We start from the raw sequence: 26,610 nt of genomic DNA on the forward strand, positions 1-26,610 counted from the left end.
AATGCTAGAATATAGTTGTTTTTAAAGAGTCCAATCCACACTTATAATAAGTTTTATTTCAGACCGCCACATTCCATGAAACTCTGCTGCCACTGTTCACCAGCTCCCCATGTTTTTTTTACAAACAATTCACACCCAGTTTACCCTTAATTAATATATCCATCATCTATTCTCAAATTCCATTAGGTCGCGGGCATTCCTTCAGATGAATTAGATAACAGCAGATTTCTCTTTTCCTTCCTAAATAAATCAATATATATACACAACAATAATAAAACAGACAAAGCATATAAAATCAGAACACATATTCTTGTGTTTTTCTTTGCACTTTAAAGTTCTGGTACATCCAACAGTTTCTTAGAATTTGCTCTTTTATTTGCAAAACAAACAGCTGATTGCTGCTATTCACCCATTTCAATTTAGAGATCTCTCCATTCTCTACTATCCGCTTAAAACTGCAGTCGCGATCATCGGTGTTTTCATTCAGCGTACATTCCCCCCACGGTGACACATTATCGATGTAGCCCTCAATGGCTATTTTGCTGAATCCTTTCCTAGAATGTCTTCCAATTTTTTTGCTTAGAAAAGGACTCGACAGGGATATCTACTGTCTCACCATGAGCGACAAATTTTGTCGCCAAGGTACGTTTTATTACTGTTCCGAACCTTTTGGGAATCCCAAATTCATTGGTAACAGATACCTCCCTTTCCCATAAGAAAGATTACAAATGTTCCTTCACTTGAGAACCCATTCACAGAGACTTGCAGAAGAAGCATCACACACACACACACAAAAAAAAAATCAGGTTTCATGTACCTGACATTTCTCAGTGAAGGAAATTTCAAAACACAATACTTTATTTCTAATTTTTTCAATGTTTTGCTTGACTAAATAACATCTACCCTCTTGGGATTTTTCACAGTCATACTCAACTGTAACACTTCCAAATTGGCATCTGGCCTTGTTTGGATGACCATGAATTCAGCTGTCTGATCAGACTTCATAATTCCTCTATTTCAGTTTTGGAAGCTGCTGCATCTTTTTGTGAGCCACTACTTTGATTAACATCAATGGGGCTAACATTTTCCAAATAAGATTGCTGATACAACGTGACACTGAATTCCTTTGTGCTCAGATTCTAATCTAACGTACATAAAAGCACCCAGAAGTCTGATTTTCAATTTCGAATTCTGCTTTAAACCCATCTATGACAACATTATCAAATTCACTGTTCTCACAGTGCATCAACATACATTCTGAAAGTGCACGAAATCTGCCTCTCATGGTATAAGTAAAACATTGCTTTTAATTGAGGACAGCCCAATTTAACAAGATGACCCTTACTGAAAAGAAGTATTAAACTCTAGTTTCAGTGATAGTAGGAACTGCTAATGCCTAACTTCAGGTTAGGCATTCTTAGAAGAGGTTTCGCAGTGGTGTTAAAATTGTATCAGAGATAATAGGAACTGCAGATGCTGGAGAGTCCGAGCTAACAAGGTGTAGAGCTGTATGAACACAGCAGGCCAAGCAGCATCATAGGAACAGGAAAGAAGATGGGTGGAGAGGAGACAGACCGGTCAAAGAGCCAGAGTAGAACCAGTAAAGGTGAGTGTAAAGGGAGGGAATTGGGAATAAGAGCTGGACACCTCCTCCCACTCATCTTCCTGCAAACATGCCATCCCCTATTCCCGATTCCTTCGCCTCCACCACATCTGCTCCTGTACATCTCAGATGTCCTTGATTTTCCAAGGACCACACTGGGCAACCACCGTGCCCCACCCACCCCACAAACACAGTGGTCAAGAACGCCCTTGACCGTGTCTCCTGCAACTCATCCCTCACACCCCCTCCCTGAAATAACAACCAAAACAAAATCCCCCTCGTCCTCACGTACCACCTCACCAACCTCCAGCTCCAACACATCATCCTCCAACACTTCCGCCATCCACAATCCGACCCCACCAAAGACATTTTTCCCTCCCCACCCTTATCGGCTTTCTGGAGGGACCACTCTCTCCGTGACTCCCTTGTCCGCTGCACAATCCCCTCCACACTCCCCTCCAGCCCCACAACACGCGGCACTTTTCCCTGCATCCGAAGCAAGTGCTACACCTGCCCCTACACCTCCCCCCTCACCCCCATCCCAGGCCCTAAGAAGACCTTCCACATCAAACAGATGTTCACCTGCACATCTGCTAATGTGGTATATTGCATCCACTGTCCCCGTTGTGGCCTCATCTACATTGGGGAAACGAACTGGAGACTTGGGGACCACTTTGCAGAACACCTACGCTCGGTTCACACTAAACAACTGCACCTTCCGGTTGCGAACCATTTCAACACCCCCTCCCATTTCGCAGACGACATGTCCATCCTGGGCCTCCAGCAGTGCCACAACGATGTTGTACCCGAAGTTTGCAGGAACAGCAAGTCATATTCCGCTTGGGAACCCTGCAGCCCAATGGTATCAATGTGGTCTTCACAAGCTTCAAAATCTCCCCTCCCCCTACCACATCCCAAAACCAGCCTAGCTTGTCCCCCTTCCCTAACCTGTCCTTCCTCCCACCCATCCCCTCCTCCCACATCAAGCCCTACCCCTATCTCCTACCTACTAACCTCATCCTGCCCCCCTGACCTGTCTGTCCTCCCTGGACTGACCGATCTCCTCCCTACCTCCCTGTCTACACTTACCTTTACTGGCTCCATTCCCATCTCTTTGACTGGTCTGTCTCCTCTCCACCTATCTTCTCCTCTATTCATCTCCCCTTCTCTCCGTATTTATTTCAGATCCCCCTTCCCCTCGCCCATTTCTGAAGAAGGGTCTAGGCCAGAATCATCAGCCTTCCTCATCCTCTGAGGCTGCTTGGCCTGTTGTGTTCATTTGGCTCTACACCTTGTTATCTCCATCTTCTATTAAACTTTAGTCATCATTTCGGTCATGTACACAATTATTTTACTTTCAGAATATCCCCACTGTGGAAACATCCTCTTTAGGTTTTCTGAAGAAGTGTCCAGACCCGAAACATCAGCTTTCCTGCTCCTCTGATGCCGCTTGGCCTGCTGTGTTCATCCAGCTCTACACCTTGTTATCCCAGATTCTCCAGCATTGGCAGTTCCCACTACCTCTTCTTTAGGTTTACTTTGTTAATTCCCTTTAGCATCTTAAGATATCTCATTAAGATCAATCAATCAATTAGATTCCCTCTTATTCTTTTAAGGTCTAGAGAGTACAGGCCTAAACTGCCCAATCACTTCACAAGAAATGCCTATCTCTGAAATCAATCTAATGAACCTCCCCTGAAATGCCTCCAATTCAATTACATCCCTTCTCAAGTAAGAGGACCAAAATTGTGCATAGTATTCCAGAGGTAGTCTCACTAATGCCTTCAACAGTTGCAGCAACACTTCCCAATTTTACCACCTTTAGCAATTAAAGCCATAATTCCTAACCTGCTCTACCTTCATTCTAGTCTTTCATATTAAATATTAAAGAATAATTAAGAAAAAACTGATGTGGGCTGTTATTTTCCAACTACTATCATCTGCTTTCAATGTTACACACTACATGCTTGTTGTTTTTGACCACAGCACTTTATTTCAGTTAGCCATGTTCTATAATATATACACACCACTGACTAATAGCTCCTCATATTTATATAAGTAATTCAGACTCAATTTATCCTTAATTCAAATATCTCCAAGTTCAAGCAATTCCTCAAGAGTACCAAGAGACATAACAGAAGAGATAAAGTCAGCAGTGTCTGAAGTACTTCTTATTCTTAAGTTCAATGTCACAATCAGGTCACAATATTACCCATTCATGTAATATTGTCAAGTTATAGGGAACGGCTAAGCACCCCGTATGTGTTTTATTGGGCACATTTGTAGTATACCCCTGTATTAAAAAAGAGTAATACTATGTGAAAAATAATTTACCAGTAGTAGAAATGTATGTACTCATGCATGCAGAAAGAAAATCTCATGTAGTATCGGAATGGCAAAGTCTTGTTTGATAGGTAATACTTGCGAGGGGGTATCTTGAATTGTGGATCCTCTTACACAGCTGAAGGCTACTTTGTTTGCTGATCATTAAACCCTTTAGGCTTTGAGGTTCAGTCTCACTCAAAATTTTCTTCTTCAATCTTCTTTAGATTCTCCAATGTTTTTAGCCCAATATATAGAACATAGAACACAGAACAATACAGCACAGAACAGGCCCTTCGGCCCTCGATGTTGTGCCGACCTGTGAACTAATCTAAGCCCATTCCCCTACACTATCCCATCATTATCCATATGCTTATCCAAGGACTGTTTAAATGCCCCTAATGTGGCTGAGTTAATTACATTGGCAGGCAGGGCGTTCCATGCCCTTACCACTCTCTGAGTAAAGAACCTGCCTCTGACATCTGTCTTAAATCTATCAGCCCTCAATTTGTAGCTATGCCCCCTTGTACAAGCTGAAGGCATCACCCTTGGAAAAAGACTCTCACTGTCCACCCTATCTAATGCTCTGATCATCTTGTATGTATGGGTCGCACAGTGGCTCAGTGGTTATGGGCAGCATACTGACTCAGTGGTTAGCACTGCCGCCTCACAGAGACAGAGACCTGGGTTTGATTCCACCCTTAGGCGACTGTCTGTGTGGAGTTTGCACATTTTTCCCGTGCCTGCATGGGTTTCCTCCGGGAGCTCCAGTTTCCTCCCATTCAAAAGATGTGCAAGCTAGGTGTGTTGGCTGTGCTAAATTGCCCTTGGTGTTCAGGGATGTGTCGATTAGGTGGTTATAGGGGGATGGGTCTAGGTGGGATGCTCCAAGGGTCAGTATAGACTTGCTGGGCTAAAGGGCCCGTTTCCACAATGTAGGGAATCTATGATCCCTGATCCACAGCTGAAATGACAATATATATCTTACAATAGGAATATACGGAAAGTATACTGAAAAGAAAGGTCGGTCAAAATTACAAACTCTAACGTACATATGATTATATCACATCAAATAACAGCAGTTTGGATGTGGTTCATCATTACTTCAGGCCCTGTGCAATTGTAAGGCAATAGGAGACAAAAAAAAACTGACAGGAAAAGAAAATCTATACATGAGTTATAAAGACAGTTATTCTCAATTATTTCATATTTATTAATACACACTATCTGTATTACTCTGAGCACATTGTGGTTAATACTCTGGCACAGAGAACAGTTAACTGCAGCAAATTCCAAAATAAGTAATTGGATAGTCCAACCTCGGAAGACTGTTGCTCATATCTCATGCCAACTACACCAATTCTTCCTTGATTTTATGCTCGTCCGTGCTGAGAGGAAGTGTATAAAGTGGGAAGCACAAAGTCATTTTAAAAATGCTTTACAGGATTTGAGTATTATTAAGCAAAGCTAGTACATATTGAACATACCTAATTATTCCTTGACAGGAAGTGGCAATGAGTCACCTTCCTGAATTGCTGCAGTCCATTTGGCGTGGGCACAGCCACAGTGCTATTTAGAAAGGGAATTCCAAGATTTTCACTCTGATATAGTTCCAAGTCACGGTGGTGTACAACTTGGAATGGACTTGCAAATGACAGTGACATTCCCATGCATCTGTTGCCCTCATACTTTAGGTGGTAGAGGTCACAACTTTGGAAGATGCTTGAAGGAGCCTTAGTGAGTTACTGCAGTGCATCTTGTAGATGGTGCACAGTGCTGCTACTAAGCATTGACGGTATAACTTGCTAACTGTCAGTCCAAGCATGGATGCAATCCAGGTCTTGCTACATAGGAACATGGTCTCTGAGAAGTCACAAATAGTGACCATTGCCCAATTATCAGCAAAAATCCCCACTCTGACCTTATGATGGTATGAAGATCAAGTCCTTGAAGATGGGGTGGGCATTGAACACTACCTTGAAGAACTCCTGCTGCAATATTCAGGGGTTGGGATGATTGACCACCAACCATCACAACCAGTTTATTTTGTACCAGATATGGCTACAAATAATGGAAGGTTTTTCTCCATTCCCACTGCTTTAAATTTTGTCAGGTTCCTTGATGCTATACTAGGTCAAGTATTACCTTGATGTCAAGGGCAATCACTCTCACCTCAGGGATTCAGGTATCATGAGTGAAGAGAAAGGAAGAAAATAAATGTAGTCCTTTACAGTCAGAAACAGAGGCATGTTACATTGGGGAACAAAGATGGCAAATTAAATACATACATAATTCTGTCTTCACAAAGGAGGACACAAATAACCTCCCAAAAGTGTTGAGGTAGTCAGGGTCTAATGAGAAGTGGGTGATCTGAAGGAAATCAGTATTAGTAAGGAAATAGTGTTAGGGAAATTGATGGGATCAAAAGCTGATAATCCTCAGGACCCAATAATCTTCATTCCACAGTGCTTGAGGAATTCCCTAGAAACCGTGAATTCATTGACGGTCACCTTTCAAGATTCCATAGTTGCTATGGATTGGAGGGTTACTAATGTAACCCCACTATTTGAAAAAGGAGGTGGAGTGAAAACGGATAATGAGATACCAGTTAGCCTGACATCAACTGCGGAGAAAATGCTTGAGTCCACTAATTGATTTAATTTGATTTATCTATTGTCATGTGTACTTTGTTACAAAATACCGTGAAAAGTGTTGAGTTCTAATGTCGCCACTTTCCAGTGCCATGTTAAAAAACAGAAAAATAAACTATAACATAGAACATGAAGTCAGAAAAATGAGGAAATAAAGAGAAATTGTTCAGCTTCATAGTCCTTCTTGTTAAGTGCTCAGCCATAAGTCATGGGCCTGGTGGCTAGGCACAAGTCCCCTTCGTGGCACCGTTGTAATGCAAGTCACCACTCTCCACCAACACTCTCACCACTGAGTGCTCAATCATACCAATACACATGCCAGCGATATCACTGGATACAGCAGTGACCCAAACTGAACTCCCTGCCACCATGATTCTGCTTCCGGCCCACTTCACCAATGCAGCCGTTGCTGATGTCACCAGGTCTCGTAATGGGTCCAAAAACTTGCTTCCGCTGCTGCCTTTATGAATCTACAATGAATGCAGATCACCCCAGGAGCCCAAACCCACCTCTGCTGCAGCAACCACGAGTCACCGTTAGGACAGCCTTGATGTTGCAGAAGCCACTGGGAACACAAACTCACCTCTGATACCAGTTATAAGTCCACACTGTTGGGCCTACTTGCCGCCACTGATGCCTTCACTGCGGCAGAGATCTTCAGCAAGAGGTAAGTAAAATAAAAGTGAAAAAAAAAGAGACTAAACAAAACAAAACGCATACGAGGCGGATGAGCCCCAGACTCAGATGCCCTATTCCACCACCATCTTACCGGCAGGATGGAGCTCAGTCGGCAGATTGGGAGGTTTTGTAAATACATTGAGAACAATTTAAAGCACAAATGGGAAATTACTGTTGTGGCATATAAATAATTTAAATAGCACAGAACTTGGAAACAGTGACAGGATCTGGCAGAGTCAGTATAGGAATGGAAAATCATGCTTGACAAATCTACTGCGGATTTCACAGAAACATATAAAACTCAAACAAAATTACTTCAGGTAAATGCAAGATGTCCCTGATGAGTGGGGAGTCCAGAAACAGGGGTCACTGTCTAAAGATAAGGGGTAGGCATCTAGGGCTGAGATGAAGAGAAATTTCTTCACTGTGGTGAGATTGCAGAATTCTCTGCCACAGAAAGTGATTGAGGTCAAAACACCAAATGTTTTAAGAAGGAATTAGACATCGTTCCTAGGGCTAAAATGATAAAAGTATATGGGGAGAAAGCAGGAGCAGGGTACTGAGTTGGACAATCATATTACCATGACAGAACACAGAGCCATCATCATGCTGAATGACAGAGCAGTTCAAAGGGCTGAGTGGCCAATTTCTTTTCTTTTTCTTTTCTATGTTTCTTATGTTCATGTTTTGACCAAGGTTGTAATGAGGTCAGCAGCCATTCTGGTGGAATCCAGTGTTGGCAAACAGGTTATTGCTTTCTGAGCGTCATTTCAATGCACAGTCAACAACCCCTTCCATCACTTTGCTCAGGGTGGTAATTGGATAGGTTTGATTTGTTCTGCTTTTTGTAGACAGATATAGCTTGGCAATTGTCCACATTGCTGTGGAAATGCCAGTTTTGAAGCTGTACTGCAACAAGACTCTAAAGTATGACTAGTTCTGGAACACAAGTCTTGAGTACGATTGCTGGGATGTTGTCAGGGTCGTAGCATTGCCATACACCAGTGCTTTCTGATGACATGCAGTGAAAAACTAATTGACTGAAGATTGGCATCTACAGTCTTAATGACAACTGGAGGGGGCTAACATGGATTATCCATTCAGCATCTGTGACTACACTGAGCTTCCCCATCGAGGGTGGAGATTTTTGTGAAGATGTCTTCTTCAGTTAGATAAATAATTGTCCACCAGCATGAACGAATGGATGTGGCACGTCTGCACAACTTAGGTATAATTTATTTGATTAGGGATTGCTTCACTGTGTTTATGGGATCTCGGTTCCACTATTTGACATCAAGCAGTCATGTGTTGGAGCTTCACCAGCTTTACACTCATGGCATGACTTTCTGAACTCTTCATTGAACTAGGATTAATCCTCTGGTTTCACTGTAATGGTAGAATGCAGTCATGCCAAGCCATGAGGTTACAAATTGTGGTTGCAGATAATATTGGGCTGCTGATGATCCAGAGTGCTTCACAGATGCTCATTTTCACATGGTAAATCAGAATCTATTCTGTTTAGTCTGGGCAGTGATAATCCCATACAACACATTGGAGGTCAGCCTTCACAAGGACTATGAGGTGGTCACTCCTATTTGTACAATCTTTGACAGACATATCTGCAACAGGTAGATTAATGAGAACAAGTACTAAAAGGTTTTCCCTCTTGTTGGTTTTCTCATAACTTGCTGCAGACATAATCCAGCAGCTAAGTCCTTCAGCACAGGTCAATTTAATCAGTAGGAGTATCACCAACCCACTCTTTGTGCTGAAGATACGCATCCTTCATCCAGAGCATATTCTGCGCTTTTTCCACCCTCTGTGCTTCTCAACGTGAAAGAGTACTGATTCATCAGCAGAAAGAGGGCAGAGGGTGAAAACATTTTTACCCATGTTTGACATGATGCCATGAGACTTCACATGTTCCAGAGTAAACATTAATGACTTTCCTGCTCCTCTGATACTGCCTGACCTGCTGTGTTGATCCAGCTCTACACCTTGTTATCTCAGATTCTCCAGCATCTGCAGTTCCTACTATCTGAAACATTAAAGACTCCCAGGCCAAGATCCTCCTGAATATAAATCACAGTGCCATCACCTCTTAGTCTGTCCTGCCAGTGGGACTAGTAGTATTCAGGGATGATGACTGTACCTATGGAATTGGCTGTAACATATGATCTTTTGAGCATGCTTCCATCAGATTGTTGCTTGACTTGTCTTTGTAGCTTGACAGGGTTGCAGTTGCCATTGTTGTTTCCCAAGCCTAATTGGATGCCAGGTGGTCTATCCATTTTATTTCTTGGTGACGTTTCTGAACCAGTTTGGCAGAATTGATTGGTTTGCTGGGCCATTTCAGAAGACCGTTTAAAGTCAACCACTTTGCTGTAGGTCTGGAGTCACGTGGAGGCAGACCAGGTGAGGACGGCAGATTGGGCCCTCCAAGGGACATTAATAAACCAGATGATTGCATGGTAACTGCTCCCAGCTTTCAATTCCAGGCTTTTGTTCATTTATTGAATTTTCCACCACCACCACCTGGGGCCCCTGTTATTACAAGACCCAGTAAAAAAAAACTTTGGAACTAAAGGGGATGTCCGCACCCCTACCAAGTTTCACCCAATCCCAGTCATTCCCAAATGAGAAAATCTGAAGGCCAGCTACTCCTCAAACAAAGCTCTTTACAAAGGGCATTTGTGTAATAGGAATAGAAGTTCAAATATCACTATCTCAGGCACATGGATTATGGAAGAATGAACTGGGAAAGAACTAATTGGACTGGGACCAGAAAAGAAACCAGTGGGCTTCCATATCGATGTATAAAATACGTGGCATTCTATAATTCTAGAGATAGAGGAAAACCCTCAATTTCTCAGACAAATCTAAATGCTTCTGTAGATGGAATTTCTGAGTTCTTGTACGATTCAGTGGGGCTTCTGGCTTCAAAACAGAAATTGGAAACTCACCCTCAGGTTGATCTTCACTTTTTAAGGTCATTTCAAAGTCGAATGGATATGAAAAATAGGCCACATTCTCCTATTTAAAATAATAACACTAATTAGACACAGCACCTGTCAGCACTGATGTTCAACACTTTAAGAACTGGCTTGCATTCACCTTCTAGTACATAAGATTTTCGGCTAAAACTGAAGTACACTGAAATTTGTTACAAAATATTCCTTTTAAATCGGTGGGGTATGGCACACGTATGTTGTTAAAAACTGTTGTACAGATTAGGTGTCTAAGGTGTTGGCTGTGCCTCACTAATAGCTCTGAAACAGAAGTGGTAAAATCACAGTACAAACCAATAAAGTATTCACTTTTTAAAAACAAAAACACGAAATTTACTGGAAGAATGAAGCCACCAGCTGCCTGATTTCAAATATTACAGATTATGAATACAATGACTTCAATCTGCTTTAAGCAGTCAGTTATATTAAAAAATATTAAAAGTACAATAAAACAGATTCTTGTACTTTAAACCAAACCGAACTCAACATTCTAAATCAATTTGGCTTACACTTCCAGTAACTCATGTCAGGAGCTTAACAAAAATTGCAAGATTCCCTACTAAATACTGTTTCAAAGATCCATAAATGAACTGAAATACCTTTGGTTCTTGCACTTACCTCTAGTGAGGTTGTTCTTTCAAATCTCCTCCAATTGTCCCACTATTGTAGGCTATCTGTACAGCACAAGGGTCTAAAAAGACCTTGATTCAGGACTCTGCTATTTTCCAACCCTGAATGAATTTTTGCATTTAAAACTCTGCATCTCAATTTTTCTCTTTCCAGCCTTGGGTATCCCATAAGTCTTATTTACTGTTAGGAGTCTTTCAGTTAACAAGAGGTTGAAATTCTTTCAACCAGCACACAGAATTTCAACTGAACTTTGCATAAAAAAAGATATTTCCTGCAGCTAGCTTATTCTAAGATATAAAAAGTAAAACCCAGCTTGAGATTAGAGACATACAATCTGTGCATAAAAGAGGTTGCTGTAAAACTGTATGTTGGATTCCATCGCCACCTCAAACTGTGCTACTGTGGATGCTCAATCAAGAGGTTACTTTCACCACTCACCAATGTCAGTCGTTATCAAATGCCATCTCACAACTTGGCGTAGTCGGCAGGATCACTGGGGACACCATCGAGACTGACCAGTCATTGACACTACTCTGAAGGTAAGAAACTTCCTTCTAGACATCCCTAGTCATGAATGTGATCCCGACCCTTCTGAGAGTTGTCCATTTTTCGAATTCCTTCACGTCCAGATCTCAAGTGCACCAAATCAGCCGAATGTCATGGCATTGGGAAGCTGACCGTCTGGAGCATCGGCACAGCAAGCAGAATTACGGGTTCTGACTGAAGCCTGCATAATAGCAGAGGATCAGTCAGCCAACGTTTCCACTAATTCCCGCTATGGTTCTAGAGTTTTCCAGGACTTTGGCCAACTAGGGAAACAGCATTGGTTCCTGATGGCTGCAGGTATCCCCATCAGAAATGGCAAAGTTAAGGACTTCCTGCAGTTTCTCCAGTTGCCCAAAAACATGGCAAATGTTCAAGTGCAAAGCCCACACTAAAAACAACACCACGGAAGCCCAGAGTAATGCCCTGGCAGATCAGGCAGCCAAAAGAGCAACCTCCAATCAATCCTGCCAAAAGCCTCAAGTGCACGTCAGCCAACTCGACAATGGGACAGCAAATCAAATTTTGCAAACAATGCAGAATGAATGTTCCGAAGAGGGGAAAATGGAAATGGATCGATAATGGACACAGGCTATGCAAAATTGGAGTTTGGAGACACTGAGAATCAAATTGGCCAGTCGCATATGCTTTGATGCCATATCCAGCACAACAAATCCACTCATGGGGACATTTGGGACCTGAACAGATGACAGTCTGGTTCCAGCATAGCTGTTGGGAACAAGGTTTTTAAAAAAATATGCCAATGCAATAGTGGGCCACTGCCTCACACACGATAAGAACAACCCTGAAGCCAAAGTGCAAGCTCTCCAATTGAACGCACCAGCACCTCCAGGTTCATTATTTTTCACTTCCACACCGTCAAGGTAACTCAGACGTCCTTGTAATTGTGGACAAATATTCCACACGTGCAGAAGTAGTGCCTGCGAGAAAGGGCACAGACAATCTTACAGCCGAAGTACTGTGCAAGGATTACATTATCTGGTGGGGCCTACCCACCAGCATTGACTCGATCTAGAGAATCCATTTCATCTTTATATGTCATATGCCTACACCAAGACTTCTCATCCGTCCAAGTGTTAGATATGTTCCCACGTTTCCACTCGCTCTAAAGAGGGAATCCAACTCTACCCTATTCCCTTCACTGAATCTGAAATGGCAGAGTTGGTATGCTTATCAAAATTTCACATCCTACCTCTCTCCAGGCCCTGATATGTTTGCCAATGAACATAGCCCAAACGCAGGAAAACCCAGTTCTCTCAAACATGACAGGAAGTATTGAAGCCTGGAGGTCTGTGAATCACTCCCTGATCCACTTTTCTGGGTAGTATTAACCCAGCTATAAATCGCTCCCATAATCATCCATTCTTGGCCCTCACTACCACCTCAAATCAGGCAAGACCACAAAGGTCTGTATGTTCTGTCCGCTCCGCGAGAGCGAGCACGCGAGAGAGAGCGGTGTTGGTGGAATGGGACAGAGCAATTGTTCTCGATATTTCAACATCACAGCCTCATCCAATCTGTTGGTTAATTTTGTTAACGGTACAAGTGGAAGCACCTCCTCTGCGCAATGGTATCCTGAGGTTATCGACCAGTTCACCACCTATAACAGCACTTACTTCATCTGTGGCCATACAGCATACCCATGACTCCCCACCCACTGGCGAGCTTCAAGCTATTTCACAAATGTAGTCCCATACATATATCACTCCACTAAACTGTCCAGCAGGAGCCATGTCTGAAAATCAGCATTTCTTTGCTATTGCATTTCCTTTCTATTTTACAGCCAAACTGGCCAGAGAAGCCAAAACCCTGGTCTCGGTCCTAGAAAAGGTGGGAAATAATGCATTCTCTCCCCTTAGCACAACGAATGATGAAATGGTTATTATTCGCACAGTAGTTCTCCAGAACCAAATGGCCCTCAACTTTGTTTTAGCCAAAAGAGAGGGCACCCGTGCCCTGAATGCTGCACCTATATCCCAGATAATCCAGAAAGTATTACTCATCTGGCCAACCATATTAGGAAGGAGACTAAGAAGATCTGACAATCTCCTCCTTCTACCCTATGGAGTTGGGCTACAGGTGGCTGGGATCCTTAGGGGCCTCCACTGTACAGGGACTCACAATGTTTACTGTTGTTATTCTAGATGAGTATTTTGTTTTCTCTTTTATAAAGTGCAGTTGCCAACAAGCGTTTAAAAGTATGAACCATCCCAACAATGACACTTGTCTCCATAAGCCCCTCCAACATGAGGGGCTTATGGAGACAAGTTACGATGAGAATTGAGTGATTCCCTTCGAAGGGTCTCTGTAGAATCAGAAAGTTGGGGGCTTGGTCTGTGAGATATCGTGATATGATTCTCTTTACCAACTCACTCACAAGCACTCTACGGTTACAATACCACGTTTCTGTTTATTCATTCATAACTGTACTAACTCATTCAAAAGTGACTACACTGGATTTCCATTCACTCATTCATAAAATCTCATTAAATTAAACATCCCTTCCAACACATTACTGCTTCTCAACACTTTTCATCATGCTGCAAGCAGCATTTAGACACATTTCTGCCCCTGAATAAGCATCAATGCCGTAACCAACTCAGAACAATGCCTTCCCCACCACTGTGTCTCCATAACTCTTTGAAACAATGGAAAGGTTATCATATTACTTAGCCCTTAGCAACCATCTCTCGGGATCTGAATAGGTTGCAGAACAGCAAACAGTTTCCTCCACTAGTTTGTGCTTTTTAAATACATATTAAATAGGGCAGCTGCCCTTTTAAGAAACTTACTATCAAAACAATATTTCCGTAAAACTGTGTGAATGAATGTGTAATAACTGCCAAAACCAGCAACAGTAAATGAAATCTCACGACCCAGTCATGGGAGATCAGTTTAATATCCTCTATAAGTTTTCTTTAGTACGCATACAATTTCTCACAGACCACATTGGTCAAGTATTTTTATTAACATTATTAACTTTAAAGACAAAAGGACTGACACCACTTAATTATGCAAGCTTAGACCAGACATACATTATAATCCCATCAGGACTAACAGCCAGCATTTAGCAAGCGCTTAAACCATCTCCTGCTTCCCCAGGTCAGATGTCATGCAAATCTGTGTAAAACAACAGATGCAACTATGTGAAGCCATAATGGCAAAATTTTAATGTATGTAAAAATTGTGCACAGAAGAGGCTACTGTAAAACTGTACTTTAGACTCCATTGCTGCCTCAAACTGTGCTACTGCAGATGCTCAATAAAGAGACTATTTTTGCCACGCACCGATCTCAGTCGTTATTGAACACGATACCACACCTAGCAAAACAAGATGTTCGACTACAAGGTAGAAATTCTTGATCGACACCTCACCCACTGCCTTAAATATTCATTTCATCCACTATCACCACGCAGTAGCAGTTATTTGTCAAGCCTCCATAACAGCAACTTCCAACTAGTGACTACTAACAGCTACGAAAGCAAGAAAGCAGACACATGAGAACATCACATACCACAAGTTCACCAGCAAGTCACATTTTCCTGATTTCCACAGATGGTGCCATTTCCTCAAATTCGTTGGAACCCCCTTTCTAACTGCATTTTGGTGTCCAATATACCCCAGATTGTTCGAAAAGGTGGCTCAGCATCATTTTCTCAAAAGCATTTAGAGATGGGCAATAAATATTGGATTTGTGAGCAATGCCCACAGCCCATGAATTTAAGCATTCGCTCATCTTAATCTTTTTGTAATCTGATTAACAAAATTCAAACAATGCTCTTGTCCTTACCCGGCCCTCGACCTTGGTAGAGCAGGTCTGTGTCACTCCAGACAACTGCTGCCTTGAAGAGCAGAACCAATCTAGACATTAAGAAATAAAATAATAATTTAAAAACTTTGTAGGTACCATTCACCAGAGGTGTCATGTAGTGAATGATCACTCAACCAAAATTACAATCACAAAAGGAGAGATAGGAAATAACTGACTGCATAAAGATTCTGCACAATTAAACCTTCCATCTACATATTTCAACATGTTCTGCTACTCCATATAGTTAGATCATAAGATGTAGGAGCTGAAGTAGACCACTTGGCCCATCAAATCTGCTCCATAATTCAATGAGATCCTAACTGATCTGACAATCTTCAAATATATGTCCCAACCTTTCACCATAACCCTGGATTCCCATGTTGATCAAAAATTAGTCTATCTCAGCTTTGAATATTCTTAATGATCAGTCTCTGAAGCTCCCCTGCAGTAAAGAATTTCACAAATTCACTCTCCTCACCTCTGTCTTAAAACAGGCAATACTTTACTTTGAGATTATGTCCTCAGGTTCTCGACTTTCTCAGAACCTCTCCGTACCTACCCTATAAATACTTTGGAACTGTAGTTGTACACCATGTTGACCAAATGTATCCAAATCATTAAAAAAATCTAGTAGCTGTACACAATTCAAGTTTTGCACAAGGGATGCATTTCCTTTCATCCAAACCTTTGTGGACCATGTCCTAGCCTGCAATATGCCCCAATCACCCATGACTCTTGAGACCCACATTAGCTCCTTGCCGTGCAATGCCTGCATTTTTAAATACTCCAGCTTCCTTTCAAATCCCGCAAAGGTCTTTCTCCTCCATGCTTTTATAATCTCTTCCACCTCCTCAACTCTAGAAGATGTCTGCATCTCTCCAATTCTAGTCTCTTGAACAACCCAATTTTAATTGCTGACAATTTAATTGCTGATGACCATGCCTTAAGCCATTGTGTCCTAATCTTTTGCATTCCCTCCCTAAATCACTCTGCCTCTCTTCCCTCTTTTAAAATGCATCTTAAAATATACTCCAACCAACTGTTTGGTCATCTGCCCTAACATCTTGTGTGATGTAGTTCAAAACTTGTTTGATAAGAATTATGTGAATTGTCTTACGATGTCTCGCTACATGAATGGTGCTAAATAAATACAAATGAATGCTCTTTCCTAGAAACTTACTGAAAAGAATTTTTGGCTTGGGGAATGCAGAGAGAACCTGGAGGCAGTGAAAGGAGGATGGCACAGGAGTATCTTGAAGAAAGGGATCTAGAATAATGTGAAGGAGAATCTGGAAATCATCTGAGTCTTTATCATCCTTGCCATTTTCTTCAAATGTTTATAACACTGATTCACCAACTCAGATCTAAGCTTATAAAAGAAGTGAATTAGGAGCAAGTGAAGGCCATTGAGCATCTCAAGCCTGTTCCACCGTTCTAAAGATTATGGCTGATCTGAATACTCCTTACTCCTGCCCATTCCCGATAACCTTCCACCATTGCTTATCAAGGATCTATCAACCTCTGCCTTAAAAATATTCAAGGACACTGGTTCCAGTGCTGTTAGATATATGAAAGTACAAAAAAAGGTGCTTATAATTACAGCTTATAACTTTATAATTTGGTTTTGTGACTTGTACTTTGCATAGTTGCAAAGGAAGTGCTACACCTGCCCCCACACCACCTCCGTCACCACCAACCCAGGCCCCAAGATGACTTTTCACATCAAGCCGACGTTCACCTGCACATCCACCAATATGGTATACTGCATCTGCTGTACACGGTGTGGCTTCCTCTACATTGGGTAAACCAAGCAGAGGCTTGGGGACCACTTTGTAGAATACCTACGCTCAGTTCGCAGTAAACAACTGCATCTCCCAGTCACAAACCATTTTAACTCCCCCTCCCATTCCTTAGATGACATGTCCATCCTGGGCCTCCTGCAGTGCCATAATGATGCCACCTGTAGGTTGCAGGAACAGCAATTCATATGCCGCTTGGGAACCCTGCAGCCCAATGGAATCCATGTGGATTTCACCAACTTCAAAATCTCCCCTCCCCCCACTGCATCCCAAAACCAGCCCAGCTCGTCCCCACCTGCCTAACTTGTTCTTCCTGTCACCTATCCTCTCCTCGCACCTCAAGCCGCACCTTCATTTCCCACCAACTAACCTCATCCCGCCCCCTTGACCTGTCCGTCCTCCCCGGACTGACCTACCCCCTCCCTACCACCCCACCCATACTCTCCTCTGCACCTATCTTCTCCTCTATCCATCTTCAGTCCACCTCCCCCTCTCTCCCTATTTATTTCAGAATGGTCTCCCCATCCCCCTTTTCTGATGAAGGACTTAGGCCCAAAACGTCAGCTTTTGTGCTCCTAAGATGCTGCTTGGCCTGCTGTGGTCATCCAGCTCCACACTTTGTTATCTTGGATTCTCCAGCATCTGCAGTTCCCACTATCTCTGATAACAGAGTTCTTAGACGTTTTTAAAGCACAGGTTGATAGATTCTGGATAAGCAAAGGGATGAAAGGTTACCTAGGATAGGCAGGAATATGGAGTATCAGATCAACAATGATCTTACTGAATAATGGAAAAGGCTCAAGGAGCCAATTGGCCTTTCTCTGTTCCTAATTTGTTTGCATGAGCACACAAAGCTTTAAATAACTCTGGTAAGTTTCCCAGATCTTTGTTGTGGAGTCCGTGCCATAAAAAAAAATTAACAAAAAGTTCAAGGAAATAATGAAGACTTGCATTTTACTATTCTAAGATCCCCTTCACTAGATTCCTTCTCGATAAACCTAGCCACCCTCCTTTCACTGCTTCTGGGTTCTCCCCAAAATTCTCTATATCTTACAGTTATTATGTGTATCTCCCATTTCCCTGTAATATAACTATGTAGCCCATCAGTGAATTCTGGACATCACAAAAAAAAAATCAAACTTTATGAAACAGACAAAAACACATAAAAGTCAGGAATACTGTTTGAACATCTTCAAAAATTGAAGCACAATTTGCTGCCAAAAATCTATGAATTCTTCTATAACATTCTATACTAAAAACTCTTTCAACTTAATAACCAGAAATTTTAAGATTTGGCAATATGTTGTTACACAGCAAAAGAAAATCATGTCTTTAGATTCACAGCAAGCAACACAGGAGGTCAATTAATACAGATGTATAATATCAAAGTCGTGCCTACCACAGTGCAAAGGAATCAAAGAGAGTTTCTTATTGGCTTTTTGAAACCTTAAAGGGAAGCTAGACACATACAAGCAGTGAAAATCTCAGAACCTCCAAACAACTAACTTTTAAACAACTGCAGAATCAGACTTGGCTCAGTTGTAACCCTGGACTTCAGCAAACAACTAACGCTGACACTTATAAGCAGAACCATGGTGTACTTTTGCAGGCACCATCTTTCAAATAACACATTAAATTAGGATCACGTCAGTAGTGGATATAAAAATTCCCATGGCACTATTCGGACAGTGGACTGCCGTTGGTATCTTGATCAACAGCTATCCTTTATCTGACTCCACCCAATTTAAATTATCTCATCGCTATTTGCGGAAATCTCCTGTTCAGCAGAAGGGTCCCGACCCGAAACGTCAAGCTTTCCTGCTCCTCTGATGCTGCTTGGCCTGCTGTGTTCATCCAGCTTCACACCGTGTTAGCTCAGATTCTCCAGCATCTGCAGTTCCAACTATCTCCATCCTTATTAAGTTGAGTGTTTCCTCAAAGTCACAGGAAATTTGCCAGTGTAAATAAACAGACCAAATGATGTATGAGATTGCTGAGAAATAAATCAAGGTGGAGCTCTGCAAAAGCAGAGATTCTGTACATTGGATTAAAATTGTTACACAACAACAATTCAAGGTCTCAGAAATACAAGCTATGAAAATAAGTTGGGGCAATAAAGAAGTTAAATTTAAGAATTTAAGTTTAGCAGGTAAAAATATAACCTGCACCTGAACTGCTCCACTGTTCTGGACACTAGTCTAACAGGAAAAGAGAAAGTCTGTACAGCTCATCTTTCGTTCACATAGGTGGTTCAGCAGGGGAGGACCAAAAAAGTGTGAAGAAACCCTTCTTCACTCATGCTGACAGGACAGCTGGAGCGTGGTAACTGATGGAATCTTCTTTTACTCAAGTGGATGAGCAGTGGAGCATTAGCCAGTGGGAATTTCCCTTCATACATGATGTTGAGTAATTTATTAACAGACCAAGAGAGTGAAGGGAAAGGAAAAATTACAGACAGAGATGCTAAGAAACATACAAGTATGCAAAAGCTAAAGCTACATACTATCTTGTGTGCATGTGCACACATCGAAGAAACAACAGTATACTCACTGTCTGGAAGTTCAAGGAGGAACCGTACATACAGATTATCATATTCGAAACCCTCAGCTGACACTGAAAGATCAAAAATAAAATCAGTCAAATCAACACTGAATCTGGTCTATCTCTACAAAGATATCAGGTTCCTTTGTGGAGTATACCTAGATTTATAAGACACATAGCACAAAGTCGATTAGAAAATCCATTTGTTATCATTTTGTTTTAGACTCTCCAACAGGATTTCCAAATCCTCTAGTATTCAACTATTGCTGTACTGCTGAGTATCAGGAGCAAGCAGCAAGGCTCACCTTCCATCATTTGTGAATGCTTAATCTCTCACTACCCAAGACGACAGTCAGACTTTTCAACATTAGCATCTGAATTGTCAGTATCACAAAATCTAACATCTTTCAAAAGAAGTTGGGCCTGTACTTACTGCCCAGTGATGTCGCAGACAGAGGAGTCATGCAGCGGTTAGAAAGCTTGTCTGCAGATCCATAAGAACTTTTCTCTCATAAGATACATATCATAAGAGGGACCCACAGAGAGGAATAGGCTGGGAGGACGTGGTTTATGATTTGCCTTTACCAAAGGGAAGGAGATCCAACTGGGAAATGACAAATCAGCCTGCAATACCTGTTTATTTAAAAATTTATTAATGCGTCATATGCTACATTGGGATGGCTACTTTTTTTTAGAACTAATGATAGTCCTACAGCATAAAATAAGAGATCACAGGTAGTTCTTCTATAATACAATAGCTGCACTGTGTGATCTCGCGCTATAGAAAATCACATTATAGAAAATCACATTATAGGGAAATCACTATAGAAAATCACTATACCTGCACAGAACATCAAAAATCACATGACACCAGGTTATAGTTGTTTATTTGAAAACATAAGGTTTTGGAGTCCTGCTCCTTCTTCAGGTGTCAGTGGCTAAGCCTGTTGGACTATGACTTGGTGTCTTGTGATTTTTGACCTTGTCCACTCACACCTGAAGAAGGACTGAGACTCCAAAAGTGTGTGTTTTCAAATAAACCTGTTGGACTACAATTTGGTGTCATGACATTTTTGACCTTGTCCATCACCAGTCCAACATCAGCACCTCCACATTAAGTACAGCAAAAAGTTCACATTATCGACATAGCATCAACTATTCAACAATCGCGTTACAGCTAATGTGTGTTAACAAAACATGCATTATAGCAGAACTATCTGTACAGATTTTAATCATCATGAACGATCATACATCAACTGACAGTGGCAGCATGCTGTTGGACACCCTGCTGAATCCTTGGGGAGGGCTGTAAGGATTTACTGATGATTCCCACTTCACATTTGGGCAGTAATGGTCATATCACCCCACAAGGAAGGGAAATTATCTTGTTCCCCTTGTCACAGTACTTAAAAACTACAGATGACCGATAGTTTAATTCAAGATAAAAATTTTAATTAGTCCAATCACACACTGAATAAACCATGTGTAAGCTAGAAATACAAACCCCTATTTTTCATGTGCTAAATACAATTGCTTAATACAGTATCCTTACACATTGTACCGTGAGTTGTGCAGACTATTTAGCACATGGGTACAAGTTGAATATTTACCCACCCTGGTACTGATCAGCAACAGAAATCTGGACTGGCTATTCTTCTCCGCTGCCAGGCATACTGACATTTTCCAATATACCTCACTACTGCTCTGGACATGACTAGCTAATATTGGATGTCAGTGCTGAGATAGTATTTGGACTGTAAAGGGGAATAAACTGCTGCAGTTGAATCTTGATTTGATGGAAAATTGAGTCTTATCTAGCAAATGGCATTCACTTCAGATAAAAGTGGTGGCACGCATGTAGGCAAGACACCAAATATATTCATATCTCCAGAATAAAGGAAGAAAAGTTTGTTGAGAATGCAAGAGATCTTGGTACAATTGTAAATAATTTTCTTAAGGTTCATTATCATGTCACGAAAATATATCCAAAGCAAAAGTAGCACTATGTTGCAATGCCAGATTAATTCAGTATAACGTACGGATTTTTTTTGACAAAAGAATTATACAAGGACAAAGCTCTGATTTCTTTACATGATAGATGATACAGGAGGCAACAATAAAGATTTGCGGTTTGTTTGGCTAAGAGATTCCCACATGTCAGGGCGACATGCTGTTGGACACCTTGCTGAATCCTTGGGGAGGGCTGTAAGGATTTACTGATGATTCTCACTTCACATTTGGGCAGTAATGGTCATATCACCCCACAAGGAAGGGCAATTATCTTGTTCCCCTTGTCACAGTACAGAATGAAAACAGAAACCAGTGGAGAAACTCAGCAGGTCTGGCAGTACCTATAGACAGAAAGCAGAGTTAATATTTCAGGTCTAGTGACTCTTCTTCAGAACAGAATAAAAACAGGTGATTATTTAAAATTATAAAGGCTTGAAGATTGGGATCATGTATTCAAATTGTGAAAGAGTAGAACAAGGGCTTTCTTTCCTTTCCATCTGGAATCAAAATTGGCTTGAAGGTAGGACACAGAGGGTGGTGGCGAAGGGTTGTTTTCCGGTTCGGTGGCCTGTGACCAGATGCGTTCAATTCTCATCTCCCTTTTATAGGAATCATGCTGCTAAACTTAAAAACATTCAGAAATGATTGGCAGAGATGTTGCTGGGGTTGGAGGGTTTGAGTTGCAGGGAGAGGCGCTGGGGCTGGGGCTGTTTTCCCTGCAGTGTCAGAGGCTAAGGGTTTGTAAAATCATGAGAGGCATGGATAGAGTGAATAGCCCAAGTCTTTTTCCCCAGGGTAGGGGAGTCCAAAACTAGAGGGCATATGTTTAAGGTGAGAGGGAAAAAATTTAAAAGGGACCTAAAGGGCGATGTTTTCGCTCAGAGGGTGGTGCGTATATGGAATCAGCTGCTAGAAAAAGTGGAGGAGGCTGTTACAACATTTAAAAAGCTTCTGGATGGATACATGATTAGGAAGGATTTAGAGGGATATGAGCCAAATGCTGGCAAATGGCACTAGATTAATTTAGGATACCTGGTCAGCATGGACACGGCTGACCAAAGCGTCTGTTTCCATGCTGTCCAACTCCATGACTCTGTGAGGACAGTACACCTATGAAACTAATTCCTGCTCATGAGTGGGCACAGACCTTCAAAAAAGATCTAGACTAGATCTCCAACTGCCGTCGAGAAACCTCGACCTCTTCATCTCCAACTACCATCAAGACATTAACCGCCTCAACCTCTCCACTCCTCTCACCCACTCCAACCTCTCCCTCGCAGAACGGGCAGCCCTCCGCTCCAACCCCAACCTCACCATCAAACCTGCAAACAAGGGTGGCGCAGTGGTAGTATGGCACACTGACCTCTACATCGCAGAGGCCAAACGCCAACTCTCTAACACCTCCTCCTACCGCCCCCTTGATCATGACCGCACCCCCGAGCACCAAACCATCATATCCAACACCATTCATGACCTCATCACCTCAGGGGACATCCCACCCACAGCCTCCAAACTTATTATTCCCCAACCCCACACGGCCCGTTTCTATCTCCTTCCCAAAATCCACAAATCTGCCTGCCCTGGTCGACCCATTGTCTCAGCCTGTTCCAGCCCCATCGAACTCATTTCCACCTATCTGGACTCCATTTTCTCCCCCTTAGTACAGGAACTCCCTACCTACGTCTGTGACACCACCCACGCCCTCCACCTCCACCAGAACTTCCAATTCCCTGGCCCCCAACACCTCATTTTCACCATGGACGTCCAGTCCCTATACACCTGTATTCCGCATGCAGATGGCCTCAAGACCCTCCGCTTCTTCCTGTCCCGCAAGCCCGACCAGTCCAGACCAGTCCCCCTCCACCGACACCCTCATCCGCCTAGCCAAACTCGTCCTCACCCTCAACAACTTCTCTTTCGATTTCTCCCACTTCCTACAGACTAAGGGGGTGGCCATGGGCACCCACATGGGCCCCAGCTATGCCTGCCTCTTTGTACATTACGTGGAACAGTCCCTCTTCCGCACCTACACAGGCCTCAAACCCCACCTCTTTCTCCGTTACATCGATGACTGTATCGGCACCACATCTTGCTCCCCAGAGGAGCTCGAACAGTTCATCCACTTCACCAACACCTTCCACTCCAACCTTCAGTTCACCTGGGCCAACACCAGCACATCCCTTACCTTCCTGGACGTCTCAGTCTCCATCTCAGGCAACCAGCTTGAAACTGATGTCCATTTCAAGTCCACTGACTCCCACAGCTACCTAGAATACACCTCCTCCCACCCACCCCTCCTGCAAAAATTCCAACCCCTATTCCCAATTCCTCCGGCGCATCTGCTCCCACGATGAGGCATTCCACTCCCGCACATCCCAGATGTCCACGTTCTTCAAGGACCGCAACTTTCCCCCCACAGTGGTCAAGAACGCCCTTGACCGCATCTCCCACAACACATCCCTCACACCCCGCCCCCACCACAACTGCCCAAAGAGGATCCCCCTCGTTCTCACACACCACCCCACCAACCTCCGGATACAACGCATCATCCTCCGACACTTCCGCCATCTACAATCCGACCCCACCACCCAAGACATTTTTCCATCCTCCCCCTTGTCTGCTTTCCGGAGAGACCACTCTCTCCGTGACTCCCTTGTCTGCTCCACACTGCCCTCCAACACCACCACACCCGGCACTTTCCCTTGCAACCGCAGGAAATGCTACACTTGCCCCCACACTTCCTCCCTCACCCCCATCCCAGGCCCCAAAATGACTTTCCATATTAAGCAGAGGTTCACCTGCACATCTGCTAATGTGGTATACTGTATCCATTGTACCCGGTGTGGCTTCCTCTACATTGGGGAAACCAAGCGGAGGCTTGGGGACCGCTTTGCAGAACACCTCCGCTCGGTTCACAATAAACAACTGCACCTCCCAGTCGCAAACCATTTCAACTCCCCCTCCCATTCTCTAGATGACATGTCCATCATGGGCCTCCTGCAGTGACACAATGATGCCACCCGAAGGTTGCAGGAACAGCAACTCATATTCCGCTTGGGAACCCTGCAGCCCAATGCTATCAATGTGGACTTCACCAGCTTCAAAATCTCCCCTTCCCCCACCGCATCCCAAAACCAGGTCAGTTCGTCCCCTCCACCCACTGCATCCCAAAACCAGCCCAGCCTGTCTCTGCCTCCCTACCTGTTCTTCCTCTCACCCATCCCTTCCTCCCACCCCAAGACGCACCTCCATTTCCTACCTACTAACCTCATCCCACCTCCTTGACCTGTCCGTCTTCCCTGGACTGACCTATCCCCTCCCTACCTCCCCACCTATACTCTCCTCTCCACCTATCGTCTTTTCTCTCCATCTTCAATCCGCCTCCCCCTCTCTCCCTATTTATTCCAGAACCCTCTCCCCATCCCCCTCTCTGATGAAGGGTCTACACCCAAAACGTCAGCTTTGGTGCTCCTGAGACGCTGCTTGGCCTGCTGTGTTCATCCAGCTTCACGCTTTGTTATCTCAGATTCTCCAGCATCTGCAGTTCCCATTATCACTAGAATAGATATTGGTCAGGTGGGAAATCAGAAAATATAAAAAGAGGGGAAAACAATTGAGTCAGATATCAGATAATTGATTTAAATAACAGAAGTTCATCTAGATTAGAAGTGATTACCTTAGATATTTAGAGATACTTTTCAGATTTGATTCTCCCTAGGTTATTACATGACTGCTGGCAATATTGCAGATAGTGGTGAAAGGAGTTGTGACCATATAGGGCAGACGTGATTGTCCAGCTGATTTTCTCCTGCTATTCATTTTTTATATGTTCATCCACTTTTGGTCAGCCCAGAAACTGATTTGCATTGCTTAGTATTGGTGTCAGGGATGCATTTATTTTGTGTCAACATGACCCATCATTTCTTGGGGCTTCGAAGGCTTTTGCTACCAAGTCTTTACTAGTAACAACATTCAGGTTTTTAAAAGCATCGCTATAATAAAACTTACCAATTTCTCCATTCACAAACAGCTGGAGAGTACCAAGGGGAGGCTGCAAGAATTAGAATGGATTGAATTTCAAAACTGAAGTCAATCACAGCATAAATATCTTCATTAGGTACATCACCTATCTATTCACCATTCCATTTCAATTTGACCATAAAATCATGCAGTGAGAGAAAAAAGTGTGGTGTTCTAATTTAGTACGCCATAACATATCAAGATGCCAGCATGTGATTGTAATCTCCAGATTTCTTACTGAACTGCATGTGAAGAGATAAAGCAATGAATACTTAAATCGAGATATTCATCATGGGAATGGAAGAAGAAATAAGGGCATAGTAAGTCGTAACTGATGAAGAACGATCTGATTCAACTGTCAAAAATGAGAAAAAGTACTTGATAGGGTGGAGAATATTTTCTCTAAAGTAGAAATCAAGAACATGGTTTTAAAATCATGCTTTTCATGGAGTGAAATAAGATTGCACACACCTCATAAATACTAACAAATCCTTCTTCAGAACATTATGAAGAAAAGTCATACTGAACTCAAAATACTAATTCTGTTTCTCTCACCACAGATGCTGTCAGATCTAATGAGTTTCTCAAGCATTCTGTTTTTGTTTCAAACTTCCAGCATCCACAGTATTTTGCTTTTATTTCAGTGAAAGGCTATCAGGATTAGGCAGGAATGCGGAGCTGGGGTTACAATCAGATCAGCCTGCTACCACTACTTACTCTTCTTGTGTTAATTTGTCTGTTTGTACGTTTCAAACTGTGTTCTACAACTCCTGAGTGAAATTAGAATTTCTATATTCTTTTTCCAAGAAAGGAGTCTCTTAGCAAGTCTTCTCTGTGCTATCCACTTTAATTGGCAGAGAAACAACCTATTAACCAATGGAGGACAACTTACATTTGCTGCACCTGCATGCTGACCTTTAAACATAGAACAAACATAAAAATTGGAAGCAGGACTAGATCATTCGGCCCTTT

At 42.6% G+C, this 26,610-nt stretch overlaps 1 protein-coding gene across 2 annotated transcripts in view; it reads right to left on the reverse strand.

The window, feature by feature from the left end:
- mks1 (MKS transition zone complex subunit 1) overlaps positions 1-26,610 on the reverse strand; it is a 73,448-nt gene that overhangs the window by 11,066 nt on the left and 35,772 nt on the right. The window contains exons 10-13 of one of the 2 annotated variants that reach the window (XM_048557166.2): positions 25,627-25,669; positions 19,618-19,680; positions 15,248-15,318; positions 10,218-10,287 (exon numbers count right to left, since the gene is read on the reverse strand). In XM_048557166.2, coding sequence (XP_048413123.1) covers positions 10,218-10,287; positions 15,248-15,318; positions 19,618-19,680; positions 25,627-25,669 — 247 coding nt within the window. The remainder of the gene's footprint in view (positions 1-10,217; positions 10,288-15,247; positions 15,319-19,617; positions 19,681-25,626; positions 25,670-26,610) is intronic. The other variant, XM_048557167.2, reaches the window with a different exon arrangement.

This window comes from Stegostoma tigrinum, chromosome 27 (genome assembly GCF_030684315.1).
Source record: "Stegostoma tigrinum isolate sSteTig4 chromosome 27, sSteTig4.hap1, whole genome shotgun sequence".
NCBI classification, from domain to species: domain Eukaryota; kingdom Metazoa; phylum Chordata; class Chondrichthyes; order Orectolobiformes; family Stegostomatidae; genus Stegostoma; species Stegostoma tigrinum.